Source organism: Phyllopteryx taeniolatus, chromosome 3 (genome assembly GCF_024500385.1).
Source record: "Phyllopteryx taeniolatus isolate TA_2022b chromosome 3, UOR_Ptae_1.2, whole genome shotgun sequence".
In the NCBI taxonomy this organism is placed as follows: domain Eukaryota; kingdom Metazoa; phylum Chordata; class Actinopteri; order Syngnathiformes; family Syngnathidae; genus Phyllopteryx; species Phyllopteryx taeniolatus.
Window position 1 is genome coordinate 16,347,825 of NC_084504.1, and position 25,148 is coordinate 16,372,972.

The 25,148-nt window shown below is 41.4% G+C and overlaps 1 protein-coding gene across 1 annotated transcript in view; it reads right to left on the bottom strand.

Moving 5' to 3' along the window:
• mef2cb (myocyte enhancer factor 2cb) overlaps window positions 1–25,148 on the bottom strand; it is a 72,884-nt gene that overhangs the window by 18,338 nt on the left and 29,398 nt on the right. Inside the window, exons 3-5 of the mRNA XM_061766881.1 lie at window positions 19,929–20,132; window positions 1,693–1,752; window positions 1,305–1,442 (exon numbers count right to left, since the gene is read on the bottom strand). Of these exons, the coding sequence (XP_061622865.1) occupies window positions 1,305–1,442; window positions 1,693–1,752; window positions 19,929–20,132 (402 nt within the window). The remainder of the gene's footprint in view (window positions 1–1,304; window positions 1,443–1,692; window positions 1,753–19,928; window positions 20,133–25,148) is intronic.

Genomic DNA, 25,148 nt, shown 5'->3' on the forward strand with positions numbered 1-25,148 from the left:
CAATTTTTTGGGGGTGACATTTTGTGTGTCACTTGGCACAAGGGCTTAACCTTGGGAGTGCCCTGGAAGTGGTTGGATTCTGAATGTTAGCTTTAGGAAGTAGAAAATAGGTCCCTAAATTACTGCCATGTGTCTGAGACCAATATAAGGAGAATCAGCTGAGTTTGTATGGAATATATTGTATACTCAGCTGCCTTTTCTAACGTCTACTGTTTTTCTCACTTTAATTACTGTTTCACTTTCATTTCACTGATTAACGGAAGAGAAATACGTATGTTATTATTATGTTTGTTTCTGCTGTTGTTTCTGGATCTCTCAAGGAGCTATTGTTCATATCAGTACGTTTTAACATGTGGATAAATGTATGTACAGTTTCCGAGTATATACACTCGCCAGACTCTCAATCAAGAATAAGGTGTATTTTTTTTCAAGGATAATTAAGGCCTTCATTTTAAAAAGTGAAATACTTTTAAGGAATGCGGACACCCTGTTTTTAAACATTTCTTAAACTGGCTAAACAGTCATTCAACGGGTGCCATCCTTCCTGTTTTCACTCATCTTCCTCCTTTCTGCTCCCCCAAACCAATCCCTAAACGGCCCCCTGCAATCTAGAGAGGCCCAGGCATCCACCCTGACCACACACTGAACAGCCACTTGTTGTGTGCACTCCAATCCCTACCCCAGCAGCGCCGATCCTAAACGCATCTCACCCAGAAAGCCGCGCCGCGCCGCCCCCAGCAAGCAAACCACATCTCCACTTCTTCTATGCAATGTTTTGTCAGACACTACTGTTCTCCTCTAAATTATCTACCATAGAATTACTGTATATTCCCGTGTAACCATTCCAATATGATGCTTTGTGAATGGAGGGAAGGGTCCGCTTACACAAAGCCACTTTTATTATGTGGTTTCTGACTCTTCTGTAAAATGGAAACTACAATCCAGCAGTTGGATTGCAGCTCCCCCTTGAAAAGCAAGGCATCGTGGGGAACAGGTTCACGGTGGGGAAGCCAGTGCGTTTAAATGAGAGAAAGTCTGCAATTATGAAGCAAAAATGGCTGCTGGTTGTGGTTGCAGTTATGTCAAATTAGAGGACCTCTCCTCAATAAGCAAAATCTAAGAGCTGTAATCTTTTCCACTGCATGTACACATTGTAATCTGTGGTCGTACTCGCACTCTCACTTTGTGTGTTTAGTCTGGTGGCAAACAATGGCGGTTAGCTGGGTTAGCACAACACCAACTGGCCAGTCAGCATTTTGTTAGCTCGCCGAAGACGCCGCATGACGTCAAAAGCCCGTACTTACAGGAATTTTATGACTTTTAATCATGTGATCAAACTCCTCATTAATCTGTTTGTATTTCTCCTCAGTTCGCGGGGTGAGGATGAGAGTGGATTCAAGCTCCGGGCTCTCGCCACCTTTGTTCTCCTTCTTGCTCAAAGCCTGCCGGATCCCACAAGTAACACAGGAGGGGGACAGAGGGACGGATGGCGGGGAGACATGACGGAAACGTGGAGACGAGGACCAAGTAACACACAGTACAGTGGGGGCAGGGGAGAGAGGAAAGAAAGAGGTGAGGAAGACTCGGGGTTCAATAAGAGGTACTTACACACAGTCTCTGTCTGCTGATCATCAGATCTATGTCCTCGTTTATTTTCCTGTATTTGTCCTCAGACTCGGGGCTGTGGCCGACCGAGTCGTCTGCGTCGGGGTCGGGGCTGTCACAGCCATTTAGGCCCTTCTTTCGCAACGTCTGAAAACAAAGCAGTGGCATAGCACAGATGAGGGGCTGCAGGGTTCAGGAAACCCAGGTGAACACTTTGGAAGGGCAGGGGGAGACATGAAGATGAAGTCTTTTCATTTACAGATTTGCTCATCAGCGTCACTACAGTCTAGGCTCAACTAGGATGTGAGGACACAAGTAACAAATCATATGACAAATACTGAAAGTCATGAGAAAAGGACAAAAATTGGACCTTGAATATCAAGGAAATAATATGCTCGATATCAAATTAAAGCTCATCGTTTGGATGCCTTTCCAGCACCTTATACATGTGTTAGACAACGTACACTGAAAGAAGAGTCCTTTGAATTTACTTAATTTGAACATGTACATCGGTTGCACATGATTAAAATGTGTTAAAATGAATTATTTTTTTTTTTTTGGAGAAGGGGGGTAAATTATGTCATTTTAACACATTTTAATCATGTGCAACCGATGTTCAAATTACGTGAATTCAAAGGACTCTTTTTTTCAGTGTACTGTTGATAAAAACATTCAAACCCTGTTTTTTTTCTTCTTTTATTTTACATAAAATAAAACTTAACCCTAACTGATGAACCGCAACCCTAAACCTACAATTATTTATAATTCTGAACAATCCTGCAAAAAGGGCATTCTAATAAATTATAACATGCATTGTAAGTGTATGAATAATTTTTGGAAGCAGAATGTTCACATATATATATATCCATCCATTATCCGGGCCACTAATCCTCACAAGGGTCGCGGTAATATATATATATATATATATAGAGCGAGAGAGAGCGAGAGAGAGAGAGCGAGAGAGAGAGAAACAGAGAGAGAGAGAGAGAGAGAGAGAGAGAGAGAGAGAGAGAGATTTTTTGGGGTCAGAAAAACAACAAAACTGACTTTTGGATACATTTTTTTTGGCTGTTTTTACAAATTTGGTGATACACTTTTCAATATTAGAATGAAAATATTTTCAACAGTTTCACGCACCGTGCAGAACCCCGAGAACAGAAACCAAAAATTAACAAGTAAATAAAATTAAAAACCAATAACCAAAGATAGTGAAATGGATGTAAATAAAGGATAAATGTGTATGTTTGGGTCACTGAAGGGGGCACTATTGAAAGCAGCAGTTTCCATTTTGGCCACCTGATGGCCACCTGTCCCCATGAGATCCCAAAGAGCTCAGATCTACCACTCAAAGAGACCCTGCATGAGAAAGTCTTTTTTTTGGGTGAGGATATTGTCAATGACCATGACAACCAACGATGATTTAAGACATACTGTTGTGTGTGTGTGTGTGTGTTAGCACGAGAGTGTGTCTGCTCGAGCAAGTAGGCTACCGCTGAGACACGTGTTCATTTGTAAAAGTGAGACAAAGACAAAACTGTGAGTGAAGAAAAGTACAGTAGCTGACAGTTAGTGATCTCATCAAAGGCAGACCCTCCCCCCTTCCATCCTCACTCCACTCCTAACGACCACCACCCACCACCAGCCGGCCCCCCCTCCCGTCTTTTCTCCCCCTGGCTTTAATAAAGGGAGATTAGTCTAGTGGAGGAATATCACGGGCCTGCTTCTGTCTGTGTAGTCTTTGCTTCATACTGCGCTTCCCTACTTTCATCTGAGGCTCCATATCAGACAGACGTAATTAAATTTACTTTAGTACACCCTGTATTTGATGCTGATGAAGTGTGTGTGTGTGTATGTGTGAAGGGAAGGATTGTGTGTGGGTGTATAAAGGAGAAGGTAGATGCTGAGATAAGTTAATCTCAGTGAACTTCTTACTCTCATTTGTTGTCTGTGTTGGCGCTCGCTCACGGAGGAGATACGAGTGATGCTCGCTGCTCCATCATGAGCGGCAGCAGGCGGTGACAGGGAACAATCTGCCTGCTTAGAAAACAAATAACGATCCACTCATCTCACATGTCAGCACAACAAAGGCCTATTTGGAGTGTGGTTTTAGTGAACTTAGAGGGCTCCTTTTGTGTGCGTGATCGCTGTTTGATTCCTGAGGCGTCTTGTGGCGAAGCAGCTACTGTATAAGCATGTCAACATTTGCCGGCTCTCCTCTTTCTGTTTTTCCAAATTCTCACTTGCCCGCTGCCCCCCCAGAGTGGAAATCTGGAATTCGGAATTTGAAAGCATCTCTTACATCTCTGACAGTCTTCAGGAAATCACACCAAACAAACGCAAGGAGATCTGACTTCTAACAGCGCAGCCGGGAAAAAGGCGCTCTCGCTTCATGTGAGGTGTGTGAGTCAGGAGAACAAAGGGGTTGCAGAGGTTCATCACGCTGTCTTTTTTGGCAAACACGTGAGATGTGAAATTTCAAGTTTTTTTTCTGTCTTTGGTGCAGTTGCATTGTGGTCCTGGCGATGCATCGTATTGAGCTGACAAGACTTGAACTTCTAGCCTTGTTCTGTTCACATGACAAACCAAAACTTTACTTTCAAACTTCCAAATCTTTCCTCCAATCCAGGACAGATAGCAGTAGGGATGGCCATAATAATGTTTTATTTTTAAATTGTCTGATTGTTGATTGATAGGAATTACCTCCATTGTGTGGAATTGAGGCAACACGGTGGACGACTGGTTAGCACATCAGCCTCACAGTTCAGAGGACCGGGGTTCTAATCCCAGCCCCGCCTGTGTGGAGTTTGCATGTTCTCCCCTTTCCTGCGTGGGTTTTCTCCAGGTACTCCGGTTTCCTCCCACATCCCAAAGACATGCGTGGTAGGTTGATTGAGGACCCTAAATTGCCCGTAGGTGTGAAAGTGAGTGCGAATGGTTGTTTGTTTCTATGTGCCCTGTGATTGGCTGGCGACCAGTTCAGGGTGTACCCCGCCTCTTGCCCGAAGATAGCTGGGATAGGCTCCAGCATACCGACGACCCACGTGAGGATAAGCGGTACAGAAAATGGATGGCTGGATGGATGTGTGGAATTAATTTCTGATTAAATGTGACTTGAAGCCATTGAGGCAAAATGGAGGACACCATTTGGGTGCAACCAGCATAAGAGCTCTCAATTCTGACTCAACGAGAATCACAAAGAACGTTAAGCTACATCCAGGACAACCTCCCTTATGGTAACAACTGTCTGTAGCAACAACAGTAGTTCAGAACATTCTAGTCATCCCTTGATCAGATATTCAGTACATGTCCATTTTAGGAAAAACATAAATGATAGCAGAAGCAGAGCTCGCAGGAAAAATGAGGCACCCAAAAGGGCTTAAAGAGCGGGTGGTCATGCCAGCGGGTCGGGGCACTGCTTGTGCTGGGTGTCGATAGGTCACAGAGTGTTGTATGACTCGGAAGCATGTGGCCCTCCCCCCGGGCTTAGCTTTCCAGCGAGGCTCAGCACTTTGAGGGAGTGCTACGAGGGCGCTATGCCACTCATTCCAGTTATGGCCACCTGTCTGCGGACATCACACCTGTTGCCAAAGGCTGACACACTACCCAACGACCAATCCCGTCTGTCGGACTGCTCACATCACCATAGAAGGCCCAGCTGTGTTCACACTTCACACAATAACGTCATTGTATATATTTATACATAGTGCATGTGGCTAGAGAGTGAGTGAATGGGAAAAAGGAGGAGAAGAACTACAGTATACTGTACTTCCTGGGAGAGGAAGAAAAAAGCTGTTTTTGCTTGCTTGGCTCTTATGTCTTTCTGTGGCCCCTTTGGAGGCTTGCTCCTAATTAAACTCCTTCTTCATGATGCTCCCTCATGACTCGACTTGTCACAGGGCCTCTGCCAAGCAGGGACGGCATAGACACGGTGGCCTACATACTTAGACACCGGTCTCATCAGTACCCTTCAGCTCTTCACCCAGAGCTAGGACGGCCTACACGGCAGCATCAGACTTTAGCAGTCAGTTCAACGGCAGTCTAATGTAGTCAGGTTGAGTGTTTTTTTTCCTTATGCACATCATCAAACCCTAAACCATATAGAGCATTTTCATTGTCATAATGTCATCAGGGATGAGGAATCGATTTAATTGCTTTGATTAACTATGGGGAACAACTTTCACTGCCAGTGTTGTATTGAGCAGAATAATGCTGCCTGGAGGAGCTGCCATAGCGGAGGTAGAGCTCCTTGCTGACATCATGAAGTTGTTCTTCAGAAAGCAAACTAGTTGAGACTGATTGAACAGTGCCTCTGTCAGCCAAGTTGTGCACCCAGTTTTGCCTTGGTTGCCTCAAAATGCACTTGGTAACAATCAGTTCTACTCAATAGACAGAGCTCTTAAGCCTGTCCTAACTTGGAATATTCAGCTGTCTTTTGTTTCTAAAGTTCTTTGCATAGCATCTGTCAAATAAATGTGTTTTAAATTGTAACAGTTCCTTTGCACAGTCCGGGGTGTGAGTAATAACTCCTTGGACCCTTGCAGGGTATTTGGGTGTGAATTCTGATCGGCCCCCAGGGGGTCTGAAAGGGACAGCTGATGCCCACCATAGCAGGATCCTTCTGTTCGGCATTCTGCCATCCTTCGCACCCTCTCCAGCCCTCTGATCCGTCTCTCTGTCCCAGTCTGCTTCTCAGTCTGTCTCCCTCTCCGTCCCCCTCATTTTCTGGACACCCACCACATCTCGACATAAGCAGAGTCAAAACATTGTTGGCTTGATGGGTCCATCTTTATTTTTGACAGACGTGTGTGTTAACTGTTGGGTTATGTTTGGAAAGCTCTTTATTGCTGACCGACGTCTTGGCAGTGGCTGAAGGGTACGACACATTCAATATTGTGTTTATGGCTATTGGCGACAGACAGGCTAGTCAATGTATCTCAATGTCTTCAAGCCATCAGCATTGGTGCAGCAAGCCCTCACAAAAACAGCTTGTTTCTATTCATTTTTGGTCTTTGCCAACACTGTATGGACTTTAGAAGAGGCTTTGTCTGTAAAAGTATTAGGGAGGGTTTTCCCCAAGCAGTTCTTTTCCATATTGGTTGGAATACAATAAATGACACTTCTTTGTATGGATTACCATGATTGCCATGCAATTGTAACAGATAAAGAAAGCTTTTAGTGAGCATGAGGTAAATAGTCGGAATGGTGAATAGTCTCATACTCTTTTAAGACATAAAGCTATGTGAGTGATGCACACCTGCCATGGTGACAGAATGTGTGTCTTGTGGCACCACAAGGGCTCACTCTGGTATGAGCTATTTTTCAATGGCATGTTTAAAAGTTACACTTTCATAAAATTTCAAATGACCTTTTGGAACGCCTTTAGAGATGCATTAAATATGAACTCTGTCATTTTATTTTGATCTTTATGAGTTTGTTGGTTTCTTTGTGTGCGTTAAAGTTTATTTAAAAAAATAATGGATTAGTATTTTTCCAAGGATATTACGTTTTAATTTTAGTGAAATTGCACACAAAAAAATCTAACAAACTTTATTGTTTGTAATGTGTGAAACTTTGTAAACAGAAGCTGTAATGTCAACAGATTTTGATCCACATCTTATCCAAATGGTGCACTGAGCAGCAATACACATTTGACATTTACAATACCATGTAAACTTTGTTTACATCTTAATCTAATCTCATCATATCAGGGCGTATTCCAGGTTATTTGAAAACTAAGTAGTTTAACCCTGAGATGTGGGGAAACTCAGTTATTTGGTTAAGGAAGACCAAAGATCAAAGTGAGGTCTAATTATGAGAAAATACACCTTACCTGAGTTTGAAGAATATTTTGATATTACAATTTTAACTGCTTCCAAGTACATTTCTATCAATCTAATCAGATCCCCTTTTCACCTATATGCTCCAAGTTAAAGTGCAGTTAAATGTTAAGTCAGTGCATAAAATAGCAGTGTATTCACACTTCCACATTCACTCGTGCAGCAATTTGTACACCCAATGCTGCTTCTCTGTCCTCAGTGGTGTCGTTTTTTGTTTGTTTGTTTATTTGGGAATATAAAGTTATCACTATATACCTGCATTAGCACCTTCAATTCAAAGGGGGGAAACATTTTTTTCCCTGTTGCCGTAGTGAATTATATCAGGGCTCCGTTTGATGAGGTCTTTTTGCTGTGGTCATGCACTCGCTTAACTCAAGGTGAACATACTACGAATCGATTGAATTAATTCTGATAAGATGTTCTGGAAACGATACACAGAGTTTCCTATCACAGAGGAAGTTAACTCAGAGTTCAGGTTTAGAAGGAGTTTGTTGAACCTCCTTTCTGGTATACACCACATTTGTATCTTTTTTTTAATGCTTATGTAGTTTCAACCAGATTGTTCGCTCATGTTTCAAATAGTTCCAACTATATGTACCTTTACACACTATATTTCCGAAATATTCACTCAGACTTTGATCATGCTCATTATTTTAAGGAAAATACACTTGAAATAACTGATCATCAGGGAGCAGTCGCCAGTTGACCAACCCAATTTGTTTGTACAAGCTTGGTAAGGACCAATGTGCCATAGTGTCAATAGGGGTGAACCAGGTGGAAGTAACTGTCCCTTTTCCATCAGAGCAGAAAAGGCCAGGTGGTCACAAAGTGGACCCAGTTTTGATTAACTCCCCCAGCACCACTGCACTGGAAGCACACTCATGGCGTGGCCCTTTTTTGAGGTACAAAAGAGATAATAACATGTTGGAGATGTGCTCTCATTCCTCTCATTTCTGCTTCTTGTTCTCTCTGCCACACTCGCGATTTTCGTCTCACTCATCACTCACTTTGGCGGTCTTACTGTTTCCTTCTCTCTGCTTTTTCAGAGTTGTTGTTGGTGGGGGACATCAGAGGGATCAGGCTGGCTTAGTTTATTGGAAGCAGATGGCAGACCAAAGGCAAAGAAGGCCACAGTTTCACGAAGCGTGGTTTGAACATGCCAGGACCATGTCGAGGGGCCTGTCCATGGATGACGGCTGCATGGTGTGCACGTGTGAGTGAGCATTTGGGGAGAGAGGGTTGATTTTTGTAGGTTAGCGATGAGAGGAATGCGTGCCGCCTCCTTTCCTCAAACCCCAGCTCATCCCTGGCTGTATTTGTCTGTTTATCCCAGATTTCAAAAGTGAACCTCGCAATGACTTTTTAGCGATTAAGTCTGATGCTACGGCATCTTTCATGGGCACAAATGGTTGAATGTTCTATTTTGTAAGGAAAGATAAAAGTTATGTGTGTAACAGGGCTCCAAACTTGATCAAACCGTGGCATTAATTGTGTGATGCGCACATGCTCAAATCACCATGAGGAAAAACCCCCAAAGACAAGAGCCCACTCACATACAGGCGGTCTTACAGTAGCTAGCCCGCATGCAGCGTAATACCAGATGGTGCAGTGTATCCCATATGGAAGAGACACACACACTGAGCACATGTCACAATCCAACACGCTTTGCTACAGCAGCATCCAAGCCCAGTGAACAAAGTGGTCATTCAGACAAGTCACCACACTGTATAATTATCCAGATAGACATTACGGGACAATACCAGCTCAGAGAAAGTGGATAAAGAGGGCACTTATGTCTACACCCTGATTTTACCATTTTTTTATTCTCTCTGCCCCCTGGACGCATTGCATCGTCTCTATTCTAAACTACAGATATGACAATGTGTCTACACTGATTTCAGATTTAATAATTTATAAAGCTTTCATTTTGCTCCAAACACAACATTTTATTTCTAAAGGGAAACGTTAAAACATGGAGTCCTTTACAACCGTCGCCCCATGTCTTGTTTTTTTGCACTGCCCACCAATCATGACTTATCGTCTTTTGTCACTTGGTCGCTTATCGCGTGGCTCCACAGCAGGAAGAGGGAGCCTGAGGGAGGCCTTGAGTAACAATGACCAGCTGCTTGACCTCTGTAATGTGACCTTGGATTTCCAAACCCTACCCAAAGCTGCAATTATGGTGAGGAGGGAAGGGGGGCATGGGCGGTGGCAGAGGAGGGGCAGGAGGGGGAGACGGAAGCTCTGGGGCCGGGTGGAGGGTATGCCATTTTTAAAAATAGATCATTATTTCAAATTTTCCACAAATAGTTTCAAAGAACAAGGCGTCATTTCATCTTAATAGCTGGCGTGAATTGTTTTGGGCTGTATAGTGGAAAAGCCTTGCCTGGCAGCCTTGGCAGCATGGCTTCAGAAGTGGCCTGACTCTCCACACCACAGGGACCACATATTGGCACATTTCAAACGGTCTATTTTTAAAAGCTCCTTTTGTTGTCGTGTGCCTACCTCAGACTTCCGCTGCAACATGTTGACCTTAAAAAACAGCCCAGAGAGAGATCCAAACCAGTCTTAAGTTGAACGTCTGAGGTTCTGCTTTTCTGGACAGTGGGTGTCTGATGTGGGGCAAAAATGCTGAGCTTGTAGATCAAGTACATTATCTGCCTTCCTGTTTTTAGCCACTTGTATAAAATTAAGGAGACATAGTGTTTAGTCTGTAAAACAGGAACTCACTAAAGTTCTCTTCTTATATCTAAGCCATGCAAATGTGGTCTCATGTGCCAGCCTTGATCATGCTTGGAGGCCGATCATAGGTCATTTTCTCAATAACATCATTTTAAACACACAAGGAGAGCCTCAGCATTAGATGTGAAAGGGGTAGATGTTTTCTCTATTATGTATGAATTTTAACAAACAACAAGACAGGAAGCTACTGTTTGCTTAAGCGTAGGGAGTGGGGGAGCTAAGTGAATTAAATAACAGGCGTCTTTATTCAAAGGATCAAATGTTTATGGCCACCGCGGGGTCTTGGGCCGACGGTGTCATGCATGTGGTTGATGAGAGCAATTATTCATGCTGGATGATCAGAGGGGAAAAAAAGGGGCAGATGAGGACTGAATGAATAGTGTGGAGCTCTGCTTGCTTACTCACCCTTCTGTTTGAAAAACAACCCCTCACACCAACACTCAAAGGGAGGGGGGGGGGGAGTCCTCCCAGCAAAGACTGCTAGCGACTAACTATTTTTAGCTTCACTAAGAACTATTTTTAAATCACTTTTTTCATTTTTTTTTATAAAGACATCTATTAAAAAAGGAGTTCACATACGGTGAAATGTAAGCGATAGTGGTTGCTGTGTTGACTTTTCACTATGTAATAAAATGAAGCAGCCTTTTGGAAAGGAAGCATCTTTAGCCCTGTGAAACAAAAATAGCTACTAGCCTCAGTACTCATCCCCTGAACTTTAAGTTTTAAAACTGAATTTATACAGTAAAAATGAGGATGACCATATGTGGAGCCCCAATGTCGACAAAGTTGGTGAAGACAGGAAGAAGGGAAGGAAACACAGCTGCATGACACATGGAACATTACAAGAGGTTTTGCACGTATACAGTAGCCTGTTTGCTTTTCCACAAACTCATCGGCTTACTTACAGCTGCCGCTGTTGTTAACACAGCCTACGAAAACAAGTGGAACCTCTAAAATCGGACGTCCCGGCTATATGGAGAACATTTTAGGAAATATACATCACGAAAGTTACACAATTTATTATTATTTCTTTTTTCTACCGTCATGCAAGTCATCCGTGTACCTCACAAGGCTTCAGTGAGGGTCTAAAGGATTTAGTCCATGTGTTTTCTCTGGTGTTTTTGTGATACTACCGCTGAAGTGATGGAAAAGAGAAAAATGTTACACATATTTCTGCCAAAATGGCTAATTTGGCAATAATAAAAGAATAAAAGATAAATGGAGTTTAAAAAAAAAACAAAGAACTGGGTTTTTCTTCTCCTCGTTCGTGATTTCGTCAAAGTAAAGTGAGTACACGATGGAAGTTTAACAATATCTATTTTCTCTGATGGGTCAGAACGTCAAAATGTTATTTAAAACATTGTCTGAACAGTTAATAACCGTTTCATGATGACGACAGTTTGATCCCAGAAGGGAGTAGTTAAGTATTAATTATTTCATATAGGGAAAAAAAATCTGATTCTAAAATTCAAACAATTAAATGCAAATGTAATGTAAGTATAACATTTATTGTGCATGTAAATGAATATTGTGAAAATTGCTGGCCAAATATGTATTCTAACATGTACACTGGCTGCCATCAGCTATACTTTAAGCAAATTCTTAATTTCTTAATCTTACCAATGTCATAATGTTAATTTACTTTGGCAGTCAAAGCGGCTTCAGACCTTAATCCTCACCTCGGCAGGAAAAACAAGCTGTGTCGCCCGTCTCTGCACCACGAGTAAACACTGAAGCCCTGTGATTGCTGTGGCGACCCCACCCCGTATGGCACCCATGTCACACCCCACATACCTTCACCTAAAAGGTTAAAAAGTCCATGCGAGATCAATTTGGACACTTGCGGGGACGGAAGATATGATGCCATTAATTCCATTAGAGGCTGACAAATGAAAGAGTTGTGGCGGTTACATTTGCGTCGCTATTCAAGCTGGCACAATTACACAGCCTTTGAGAGTCATGAGAAGAAGTCATTCAGTGAGCTGATCAACACTGAAACTCCTTAAGGCTAATGTTCTCCACGGTGTTTAGAAACCAAATAAGCACACAGAATAGCACACATGCTGGAAAATATTTTCGCAGGCGCGAGGCAGAACATGAGCACACTGCTACTTCTGAGAGGGAGCTCACATGTCCTGCTACTGACTTGCTAAAGAGCGTTATTAATGTAGACTTACTATATACAGTATAGAATTGCTTCTAATGGAATATAAAGCCCACCGTGCAGCCACAACATCAGCTGCAAAATCTAATGAGATCCAATACAAGTGCATTGCCTTTTCAAATGAAATAAAGCTCGTTTGATTGACACAGTCAGAAAGGTATTCATTTAACAATGTGTGTATTAGTGTTGTTGTACTTAGAAATACACTGCTCTCATGGTGCTTACTAATAAATAAGGTAAGGTTTAAACATTACATAATACCAGAAAGCTACAATTAGCATGAATGTGAGCATTATTTATTCAGATGCAATTTTTGACGCTAGATTTCAGCGTGCAGGTGTACCTAATGAATTGTCCAGTGAGTGCTTTTAATAGCTTCTCTGTTGTATTTAGAGGCGATGTCGTTCTTCTTTTAACTCTTATGTAGAAATACTTGCCTGCTGCAGTCGGCCGTCGCCACACTGGACTGAGCACACACCTGTGCCTCGCACACATTTTGGCACATCGGTGAAACATACGCCGGGTGAAACATGGCCAGGGAGCTTTGCTGAATCTCATTAGCCGAGCGGGTAGTCATTAACAGAATGACCTTTGGAAATAATTACCAGCCTTCCTCCCACCATCCCTCTTTCCATCCTTCCTCCTTTGCTCACACTCATCCATCCCTCTGTCCCACACCTCCCCCCTTCCCCCCCTTTACATGGGATACAACTTCCTAGGTGAGCACTGAGGAAGAGAAAAACGAGGCAGGGCGGGTGAGGTAAAGAAGGGAAGCATGCTCTTGCTCCTGCTGCTGTCGAAGATTACGAGAAGATCTGAATTTTCAGATTAGATTAATCTGATGGAATGGGATTGGCCAGCAGCCTTTCTTCTGGCAGGTATGGTAAGAAGGCAGGAAGGTCAGTTTAGTACCAAGGGCCATGTGCCACGCCACGTGACGCTTTCGCCAATGGCATGAGAGTGGCGCTCTTGCTGAGGTCACCATAATGCGTTCTCAAATTCTGCAGGGTTTAAACCAATTGTCAACATCCTTCACTCAGCAGCCACTACATTAGAAGCAAAATTAATTCATCAGATTTTCACTGCATTTTACTGAGAGGTGTTTCTGAGTGCATATACAGTATGTCAATAAACACTAGAATACCACTTCTATGTAGTAGCTAACACTTTAGTTTTTTTCATAAACATTCCAACATAGAGGAGAACTTAAAAAACAAAACAAAAAAAACCATTGCGGAGCAGGGATTTGGCACACGTAATGTGTTGTTAGATTTAAGGTGGCAAGCAATCATATGGAGAGGCAGCCAGCACTGTTGAGATTTATGTTCAATCTGGAATCATCAGGAGCAGAGAAAAAGGACTCTTTGATATGCTCTTGCAATTAACAACTCCCATATTTGCACAGAATGCCACCCATATGACTTTAAAGCAATAACCCTTCAGGAGGAATAAAAAAAAAAAAAAAAAAAGAAAAAAGTGGATGTATTTTCAAGCTTTCCCTTTTCTTTGATATCATTGTATGTCCAGAAAACTTGTCGGCCAGAGCGCGAGGTTGGGAAATTTGATTTATCTGAAGCCATACTCAGGAGTGTACTGTGGACCTGCCAGGAGGACGGACTTGGACGTCACATGACTGAGGAGCTGCCTCTGTATTTCCTTGAGTTCAAAGTTTGAAGCGTGTCTTTAAATCCAAAGTGTGCATACTACAGTGTCGGACATGGTTGAGAGAGATTTGGAATTGAATTGAAGCATTTTCAGTATTAAGTACATGGGAAACAAAGTCTAAATCTCCTACAATAGTACAATACAAACTTTGGATAAAAAGTTCAAAATCCCATCATGCACGATGTCATGTGAGACGTCTGCATATTGGGCATGGCCTCCCGAGGCCTCAAAGGATTACCTCTGCCTATTTTGATTTTCTTTGACTTTTTGCGGCATTGATAAGTAAAGAAGAGCTTTTGGAACACATTCTCTCCATTTAATTTGTTAACAAATCTGAAACGTTTTTGTTCAAACTACATTGAATGGGATTTTAGTGTCTAAATGTATGAAAATTTTCCCCTTTCTGCTGGTGTCTATGGATTTTTAAAGCTCATGTATTTGACCCATATTATCAACCTACTGTAAAATTATCATATGACTTGAGATGTAGCATGTTGAATGGACGTGGAGAGAAGAAAAAAAAAAAAACTCATGAGAAAGCCCTGAAGCCTCTTGTAAAAATACAGTAGCTTACAGAGGATGTGTAACACTCTCAGTGGTACTCTCTCAACAACTCTAATTATCAACCAAAGACATGCTAATTACATAGAGTTTTATTGCTAATGTAGTGAGCCTCGATGCTGGCCGCCCACGCTGAGCTCTGCTCCCCTACCTCTGCCTCGCCTCCCTCCCACTACACCTTCAGGCACAGCAGCATCAGAGGGAGAAGGAAGCATTTCTGTATACTTCTGAAGGTAAACGAGACATCATGCAGTTAAAGTCACATTTTAGTGTGATTCTTCTTCTGTGTGCAAACCAAAATTTGAGAGTACAATGCTAGATCCTACATTTAATATATTGTTGACCCCCTTCTGTGATCAAGAAGGAATATGCTTCGCCTTCCCCCAACCCAGCAACCCGCCCACGTTCATGAACCTTGACAAAGCTTAGCAGCAGAACACAAGACTTCACTGGAGGGTCCCGACCCATGTTCACCTCCCTCCTCCGCCCCTCCGTCTCCTTGCACCCCGCCTGCGTCCGTCCGTGTTAAACGTGCCTGTGTCAGCCCTATGGCCAATCCCGTGAGCACGCAGAGGCCTCATCACATCGATTTGGTGAAGAGACCTCTGGGTTCCCCGGTGCTGATAGTGCTCTGAAGCTTTATCCCAACCCCCAACCCCAGCCCCCACTAGGCTCTTAAACATCTTTCCTGACATGGCTGTTTATATGTTAGCCACCCTCGGCTCAATAATGGAGACACGGTTACAGAGAGTATCAAAGTGGCGAGGTTGCGTCACAGGCACTTGTTGAAACATGTGACAGCGCTCACTTAGTGATACAGTACTAAAGGGGTATGAACACGAGTGTTTATGGGCTCGTGTATGTAATACATACATGATTCAGATGTGATTTTACAGGGATATTTAGCATAAAATTACAATTCTCACACAGTATATTTGTACTCATCGGAATGGATAAGTAGGCATGGATGGAGAATTGAATTGCATGTACAGTACTAGCCTCCTTAGTTTTGTACTGTACTGGAAGAATGAAGCATTGTGAATAGTGAACACTAAAAACGGTACATAATGCATGTGGGTGCCTCTAAATAAAATGCCGAGTCCGTTCTCTTCATTTTCATTATCAAGGTCAGTCCGTATGCTAACTGTTGTATCACCTAATGTATAAGCTATCTTAACACATTTGACAGCACTGAATGGGAAGCACAGCGATATTAACAAGATCAAACTCCTGCTAAATTTACATCACAACCAGAATATCAATGTCTTTAAAAGCATGTCATTGGAAAAAAGCAGCCCCAATTCTCCTCCAGAGCAGACGGCATTTGATGCGAATGTGCAAACTGAAAAGGTTTGCTGTGAGGGGCAGATTGCCATCTGGAGTAGCAAGAGTACTCCCAGTGGACCTCTCCACCCGTGTTTGGGCATTGGGCCCAGTAGCACCCAAATGAAGAGATAAAAACATGTCCAATGCTGTGGGCTCCTGTATTAGCCTGGCCAGCCTGATCCATAGGTGCGTGTGGGCCTCGACTATTCATTCATTACATCTCATTGGGGTTCAGCACATTTTGCCTTCTTATATTCTGAGCCAACAATTTCAGACTGGTATACATAATTTGTCTTCGGGTAGAACAAATAAATTAAAAAGCTTGCTCAGTTCCTGTTTAATTACATACTAAAAAAAATGGGTGGATAATTGGTATGAAAAGTAGTGCTCCTTTGATTTAAACATATTAAATAATTACTTCTCTAAATACAGCAGCACTAGGCAGTAGTATGATCAATGTTGTGACTCTTATGTTGTTTCACATAAAAAAAAAAAAAAAATTGTATGTATTCTTCCAGTGCAGTTTGATCAGCAAGAGGATGTGTGAGCGTGTCCACATGAAAAAGGGATCAACTCTGCCCACCAGGTTGGTCAGAACTCTGGTGCGAATGTTGCATAACAGGTTCATGTTGAGAGCTTAAGGATCTTGTAAAGCACCGGCGTCATTCTCTGTTTTATCTGCCTGCTCACTGACTGCCCTGACAGCAATGTTTGCAATTGTCGGCAGCCACGCTAGCGACCTGTCCTCCGTTTTAGATCAGTGTCCAACTCTGAGAGTCAGATCAATGGTGACAGCATGGTCACATCATTAAAGCACACACTTGCCACCAGGCAGTACAGCTTGGTTTAGTAATATATTGGCAATAGCTGTGACTGTAAAAATTATGACTTTTTGTTGTTGTTGCCACAATCCCTTTCTGGCATTGACGCCAAGACACAGGACAAATGAGTATAGTTGAGCAGTCATCAAGAACTGTCACTTCAATGTGGTGCCCTCGGCGAGATTTTATTTGACACAGCCCTCCAGCGACGATTTACGTACGCTCAGAAAAGAAATCAAATAGCATTGTTTTCACATTATTTTTAATTCATAAGATAACATGTCACCCAATTTACAAACCTAAAATGACAGTTAAAATAATTGAATTGTCATTTAAAAAAATGTAAATGAAAAACCTAATAGTGTCTTTCCGATATGCATATTAGATTAGATTTATTGTCATTATAATGAAATGTTGTTTAGCAGACTCAAAGAAGCAATAAACTAGTTTAATATTGCATGTGGCAATGCTAAGTTACAGACTATTACTAACTATAATGTGTACTTTAACACTGTCATAATGTTTAAAATAATTACCATGCTTTACACAATTTGAACTGTACCACAACGGACATCTAAGATTAAAAATCAGATATACAGTATACAGGGGCAAAAAGGGATAGAATTTGTTGATCAACTATTAAAAGCAGGAAAATGTTAGTTAGCCATATGTAAACACAACAAAGTGTAGATTAGGCCAATGTAGACATTAACTAAGTACGGTAGGTTAAATCTCTACAAATGATATATTACAGTTAGGACCCCTGTATGCCTCAAAGCAGAAATATAAAACTGGTTATTTACTGATTTGCATAGCATGTTGAAGCTAACTGCTTAGAAGGGGCATATCAAATTAATAGTCAACTGTACTAAATTACAAGCTGGGCGGTATTGTCATTTGTAGTATTATTAAATGGGTACTGCTTCACATTGGAATCTGTTACCTTTTCCATTTTAAATAGTTATAGCTAATTTTAATATAGTTACAGTATATTAAGGGTGAATTTTCACCTGATTTTGTGGCGCTTCCCTTGAGGCCACAGCACCCTTAGCATTTCCGTATATTGCCTAATGGGCGAGTGCTGACGCTCGGCTTCTGGCACTCGTCTCAAACAAAGCCGGTCATTTTAAAACGACAGCAACATGTTTTGTTGAATGTTTCACCGCTACGATATCCCAGTAATAATGACAGCTATCACGATCCTACTGGACACACGGTAGCATAATGTGCGTTGCCAGCGCAGGGGCTAAGTACAGTATTTGTGCCGTCTAAACCACACACCTACAGTATATCACCTCCTGTCACTCATTAGTCCTGTTTTTAGTATTTTGACCCTGTATGATTACAGTGTTGCAAAGTTACCCCATTGAAAATGTCATAATAGTGTAACTATTTGAACTAGAAGGTTCAATTCCTGGAGAAATTGTGTGTGATTGCTGCAATGCTGATTGAAATCATGCGCTTGAATGAGCTGAACATGTAGAAGTTGGAACAGTGGGAATCGGTTGAGAATCGGGATCGGTTGAGAAACTAAACTGTCGCTAAAAAGGTAGAATTTTCTTGTTGTGGCTAAAATGTGGGTATTTTAGTGTTGTACACTGCAGAATGTGGGTAATGTGGGAATGTGGAAAACGTAGTAAGTGGAATGGTTTGAATTGGTGAAGAAATGTGGAAGCAGGGGGGAACAAGGCAGAATAGAGTGGAATGGGGGAGAATGTGGGTGTTTTAACATAATAAAATGTTAAATCTGGGTGTCAAATGTGGAATGTGAGGAATACGGGAATGTGGGGAATACGGGAATGTGTTTTGAAGAAGTTCTGAATGAGCTGAACGTTTTAAAAGTGAAAGTATTTTGTTGAAAGTGTCATTGGGAATGAATGGGAATTATTTGGGTGTAAAATGTGGAATTGTGGGTAATGTGAAAATGTTGCGGCTTACATGAGTAATAGCACGTGTCGCGTGAATTTCGAACATGTCAAAGTTGGAACGGAGTGAATCAAATGTAAAATGGCGAAGGAGAAGCCCGTCAAAAAATGCAGCGGAATAATAAAAATAATACAAAATAAAGATAAAAATAAAGGTAGAATAACGTGCTTGAGCATTCACACAAGTAATATGACAAATTACATTTGATTACATTTTGATTACATTTCCTTTTTGAAAAAACAAAAAAAACCAAATGACGCTTGGGTCTTTCCTTTACAAAAGTGGATTGAAACCATAGATCATTATTTTGGAATACACATACATAATACATAAAATGTACTGTACATAATGAAATGTAAATACATAATAAAAAATGTGTTTGTTGCATTATATGTGTACAGCATGTGGAAAACCACCGTACCATAGCATACCATACCATGTTGACCTAATGACTAATGTGCAGATTAGACAATATCGCTTCATATGACAAACCAGATAAGTGAATGTTCTGTAATCTAAATGTCCAAAATTATGAAAATGATTTTCAATGTTTTTGAATGAAAACGAATTTCAATTACTTTTTTTTACATTTTTCAAATCTAACCAAAACTGCAATCATGGAAACTTCTAAAAGCAAGTGTAATTTAATTACACATTTTCTCCCAGTAATATAACACATTACAATTACAGACATTTTGTAATTAAATGACCTAATCTCGTTACATGTAATTAGTTAGTCACCAACATTGATGATTACCATAATTCTTGCTGTAATTCAGCAATGCAGAATCGAGCCAAACCGGTACAACTCGACATACTTTAAGTAACAAGCCAAATAATGTTTGTTTGTGTCATCCTACATGTTATAAATGTCACAATGAGAAGGTAAAAATACTGCAATTTGGACCTCTTGAGAATTTTAAAAGTGGCGTGGGAGGGGGAGGGGGGTGGTCAGGGCAGGCTTCACTGTCAAGGCACTCATTGCAGATAGGAAATTATAATTGTTCATTCTAAACCATACTGTGCTAAGATTAACTGTACTGTACCACTTGGTAATAAAAGGACCTAAGCATTTACAGTATGTGCAGTATTTTAGGTTATGTTTCTTTTTAAATTTAGCTTTACAGAACATCAAACTTCACACGCAATTATTCCTCTCAGTGATGAGTGTGAAGACAAAGAGAGAAGTAATGAGTCAAAACCATCTGGTCTGTTTGTGTGTTTCCGTGCATGATTCAGTGCATCCGGGTGCACGTGGATTTGTGTCGTCCTGCAACTCACCTCCACAATGTCCGAGTTGGTTCTACTCTCATGGGGCTCGTTGTATTCTGTGTATTTGAGCAGGACCTTGTCCATGTCTGTGCTGGCGTACTGGAACAGCTTGTTGGTGCTGTTGAAGATGATCAGGGCGATCTCGCAGTCGCACAGCACACTCAGCTCATAGGCTTTCTTCATTAGGCCAAACTTTCGCTTTGTAAATGTCACCTGGGAAAGAAGAAGATAATGATTAGCCTTGGGAGAATTTGAAAAAAGTTTCTGTTTACAAAATCAAAAGGACAGAAGGTAACCTTTACAATGAAATCAACATTTTTGGCTCTGTGGTCACCATTTATTTATAATATGAAAAAAAATCTTGGCCAGGACATTCATGCATCAAAAAGGAACCTGAAACATTTGTGATCATTTTATCATTCAAAATGAAAGTGCATTCAAGGAAAACAGAAATCCGTTGAAGTTTGAACAGCCCCGACTGATACAGTCCAACCACTATACCAGGGGAAAAAACAAAACAAAAACCTGCATTTTAAGGAACTGAAAATACTCTGTCTCGGAAAAATAACGGCCAAGAAGATCCGTTAATGTTTGTACATCAAAGTACACAGAGGGACTTATGACAGATTAAAATGTCCCTTTTCAAAACGTTTGCTCCTTCTTCTTAAAAGAAATACACAGACATTGACGACTAGGCTTTGTAAAAAAATAAAAAGTTAGTGTTGCCCAAGTAACTACCTTTCAATATAAATAGCAACCACTCATATTAATACCAGATAGGAGGTCACAAAAAGAAAACACAAAAAGGTATTTTGTGATGGGGATTTTTTTCTTGGTTTGGTCGTGGTGTTTTTACATGAGGCAACCGAATCCAAAGTGGGCACTTTTTTTTTTAAATAGAACAGCGTGTATTCCTCCATTGCTTGGTTCAAAACTAGAGCAGTGAATGTAAGCTGCACCTGCAAGCTCCTTCTTTGAATAGGGTTCAATATAGAAAATAAACATAATTCAAGCTATTATGAGGGCCCTTCTCTGGGTGGTACTGATGTTTTCTTCTGTGGCGCTGTATTATTTATTTACATTGGAGATCTGGACTGACAAAGCTTTTTTTAAATGACAAACATTGCATCAGAGCTGTGCTCAGCTGGCATTATCTACTGCATGTTTGTCTATTCTCTTCTGACACTTTGAGTTCCAAAAAATACAGAATTGAAACCTCCCAACTCTCAGTGAATCACACTTTGAATACAATAATAAAGACTACAAGTAAAGTCTTTCAAGAGAAAAGGATCATGCTGCCCTTCACACTTTGAAAGCTGAAAGAGGAGCTGGGAATGACTGGATATTGATGGATAGTTTTGTATTACATGCAAGCACATCTCCCAGGATGCACCAAGGAAACTGAATCCATCCCTCACCTCCACCCTTTCATTCTATCCCTCCCTACGTTGAATTGGGAGAGATAGAAGAGTTGCCATGAATTGCTCCATCCTAATACCAGATTCCTTCCAAAAGCCTTTCTTTCCATTTAAAGCTACCTGTGAAAATCCAGTATCTGTACCTCGGGAAAAACATTTACTCTGACTCAGTAACGACGGAAGGAGAAAACGCTCCCAAGGGCTCTAAATACCATGCTGACATTTACACAATCAGACTTAAATGTGAAAGAAATAAAAACAGTGACAGTAAGATTTATTTTAACGTACCAAAACTCTTGTTGGGCGCACCAAAGGACCTTGGACTACAACACAAATGAGAAAAACTCTACGACTTGAGGTTGAAGCAGGCTATGTGAGAACAGCACTTCGAGTGTTGTCTTCCAAGGGGCACACGCGGTAGACAGCTAGCGGCCAAGCGAGCTCCGTTATCACTCAGACACTCACTCTACTGGAGCCATTAGCGTTTTAAAAGGTGGCACCTTTTATGTCCTGCGATCATAGAGGGACAAGTCACATGCTGGGTCAGATTGGTGTACCAATCGCATCACCCACTTCACAGTGGTACCCTGAGATAAGCGTTTAAATTGTTCCGTGACCATGCTCGTAACGCCAAACACTCATATCTCAAATTATCTTTACCCATTGAAATGAATGGAAATGCCATTAATCCGTTCCAGCCTCCCCAAAAAAAACAACTAAAAAGTTTTTTTATTATAATTTTTTTTTCAATAGGGAAAATAAAATCCTATAATATTGTACTTGTTACAAACATATAGTAATAACATTATTGAATACAATGTAAAGAATTTAACAGTTTGTGCATCATGATAAATTCATTGCTCGCCTTGGCCACCTGGAAGCAGTACAATAGAGACATATGAATATACATGTAGACGACCAAAAAACTCAGTAAGCTGCAGTAATATTTGTCGTTTTTCGCAGAGGATAAAGGAAATATGCCTGTGAGTATTGTTATATTATCTGTCTACATGTGCTGCTCCACTATTGGTGTTCAAATATCCATTGCTTAAAGGGTTATAACACCGATGCTATCTGTTTGCCCATCAATGGTGTTTTTATTGTTTTTTAGCATCAAGCTAAACAGACTGCGAATCTGATGTAGAGAAACGTGAGCTCAACCCCAAACACATTTAGGATGATAAAGAGCAGCGGATATGAGCTAGGCCAGTTCACCCTCTAACACAAATATTCAGCAAAAACATTTTTAAGAAATTATTCTCAGAAGAGTGTAAACTCTTTTAGCAGCATTCTTGCTTCCATTTTTACAACCACTAGATGTGGTGGCTAATTCTCCCAGTACTTCTGTCCATGAATGTTTTTAGGACCATTCCCAAATGGCTTTCATCATCCTCCAGGAGGTGAACGGGTGTGATTACGTAAAACCCAAACTGACCAAACAATAACACCTAGATGAATTTCACAACACACCCACACATCTCAATGTGACACATACAGTACAACCTGCTATATAGCATACATCCACGCAAACACGCCTGTTTGTACATGCTCAATTGAACAACCCACCCTTGCACATGAACCTAGTGGGATGCACTAATTGGCGCTGGATCTTCAAGTTTTTGTCTCAGTACAGCTTGGGGTAAATTTGCTGTGACTCCATGGATTGTAGAGAGATCATCATGTGACCATTTTAGCCCATAAACCATCACACTTGGCATGTCCTGTTCTAAATGTGCTCCTCCTACCCTCAGTGCAGCTGGAAACTAGTCACCAATCACCACTCAGTACTCTCAGTGGGTTAACCCTTAAGTAGGGTAAACTCACTCACTCAAAATATTTTTAGCCCCATATTTTATTTTGCTTTTGTAACATTTCAGGCTTTCAAGACCAATCAGGATTCTTATGTTCTTATCTGTCTTCTTATGAAAATTAAAACTGGACGACTGGTTAGCACACCCACCTCCAAGTTCTGAGGTTGGGAGTATAAATCCAGGCTCTGGCTTTCATGTTTGGAATTTGCATGTTTTCACTGTGCTTGTGTGGCTTTTTTGTATTTATTTATTTATATATTTAAAAAAAAAAAATGTGAGTATTGTTGCTTCGTCCCACATTCGAAAAACATGCATGTCAGGTTCAGGGAGAGATTTTTTGTATGTATGGGATTGACTGGCAACCAGTCCGCGGTGTATCCTGCCTCTCACCCTAACTCAACTCAAGCTCACCCACGACCCTACTAAGGATAAACAGACACACAGAAAATGTATGGATGGATATGAGTGCCTTCTAGTGGGCCATGTGTCATCTATCTTGACTGTTTGGGTCACCGATGTTTGTATCATGATAAAGGACTACAAACACCTCTCAGTATGATGCAATACATTTCTCCACTACTGTAAATTACGTTCACAATAATTAACTTATTTTTATACAGTATTAATCTCTCTGACAGTGTCAATCACAACTGAACATTATGATGTGTAAAGGCAGATTTATATGATATACTGTAACTTGTGTAATGGATCTTATTAGATATTGCAGGTGTACCAAATGGCGAGTGTATAAATACCACTTTAAAATGACGTTTTTCAGAGGCTCCCTTTATTAAATTACCCGTTAAACCCTTTCATCGTCTTCCTGTCATCTTTATTCATGTACGTATGTTTGTCTGTGAAACTGCAATTATATGTGCGTCCCAGTCAAATGAGCAGAGATTTGCTCTGCATAAAATGACATGTCACATTTCCGCTGGCAAACGAGGAGCGAGGCGGCCCGGGATAAACAGAGAAGAAGAAGGAGAGGCGGCGGCAGATTCCCCACCACTTGGGTGAGAAGGGAGACAGAGGAAAGAGAGCAAGAGGGGGTGGCGGGGTGAGGGGGGGTGGGCTGGGGGGGGGGACGCACAGGAAGCACATTTGTATGCATTTCCTCTCATAACAGGAAGAGGCCAGTGGCTTCCCCTTCACAATGGCTTCGCTTCTGCTTCCCACCTCCTGCCTGCTTCCCTGGGGGAGGCATAGGAGGAGTGGAGAGACAGGCACCTAAAACTACTTGTTAGCAAACCAAACATGGTGCACGCACACTCCCACATACCGGTACATGTCAGTCAGCTTTAGGTTTGTCCTGAGACAAACACTTCTTCCATTGTCAGGGGCCAGGCAGGAAGACACGGGCTTACGCAAAAGGAATACAAGGGGTCCAGGACCTGCGTCTGAACTCTGCCTCACGTCCAAGAAAACAGTTAAGAGGGCCAATCTGACAAAAGGGGCTTTGTCTCTCCTATAATATATGCTCTGCTCTTCTCCCTCTTCAAAATGCCGCTTAGCATCATTTTCAGTGCAAGAAGCATAAGACAGGAGACGTTTTTGCCTTTTATTCAAAGTCTGTAGTGATGCCTGAATGAAGTGTCCATGTTGAGTATATAAAAGCGAACACGTGGTTGCCTGGTGCATCAATTCTGGCAATTCTTGAAATACTGTACATGCAACTTGCTATTGTTCCTCCTTAAAGAAGTATGTAACTATAATGCAGTAGAGAAAGGTAATGCTTGGATGCGTCGCTCCCCTCAATGTTCTCATTTATGCTGAAAAGCTGCAAATGGAAAGGAAGAAAAAGTGGCTGTTGCATTACAAGGCCCCGAGCTACTTACCATCATGACAAAAATTACTTGTCATTTGCTGTAAACTTTTGTCATGGCCCAATAGCTGAAATGCATTTTGAATTCTACAAGGACCAGATTTCAAAATCTGAACGTCACATTAATTCCAATTTTCACACGTTCAACTCCATAACAATCAAGCGCCCAGGTGTGATG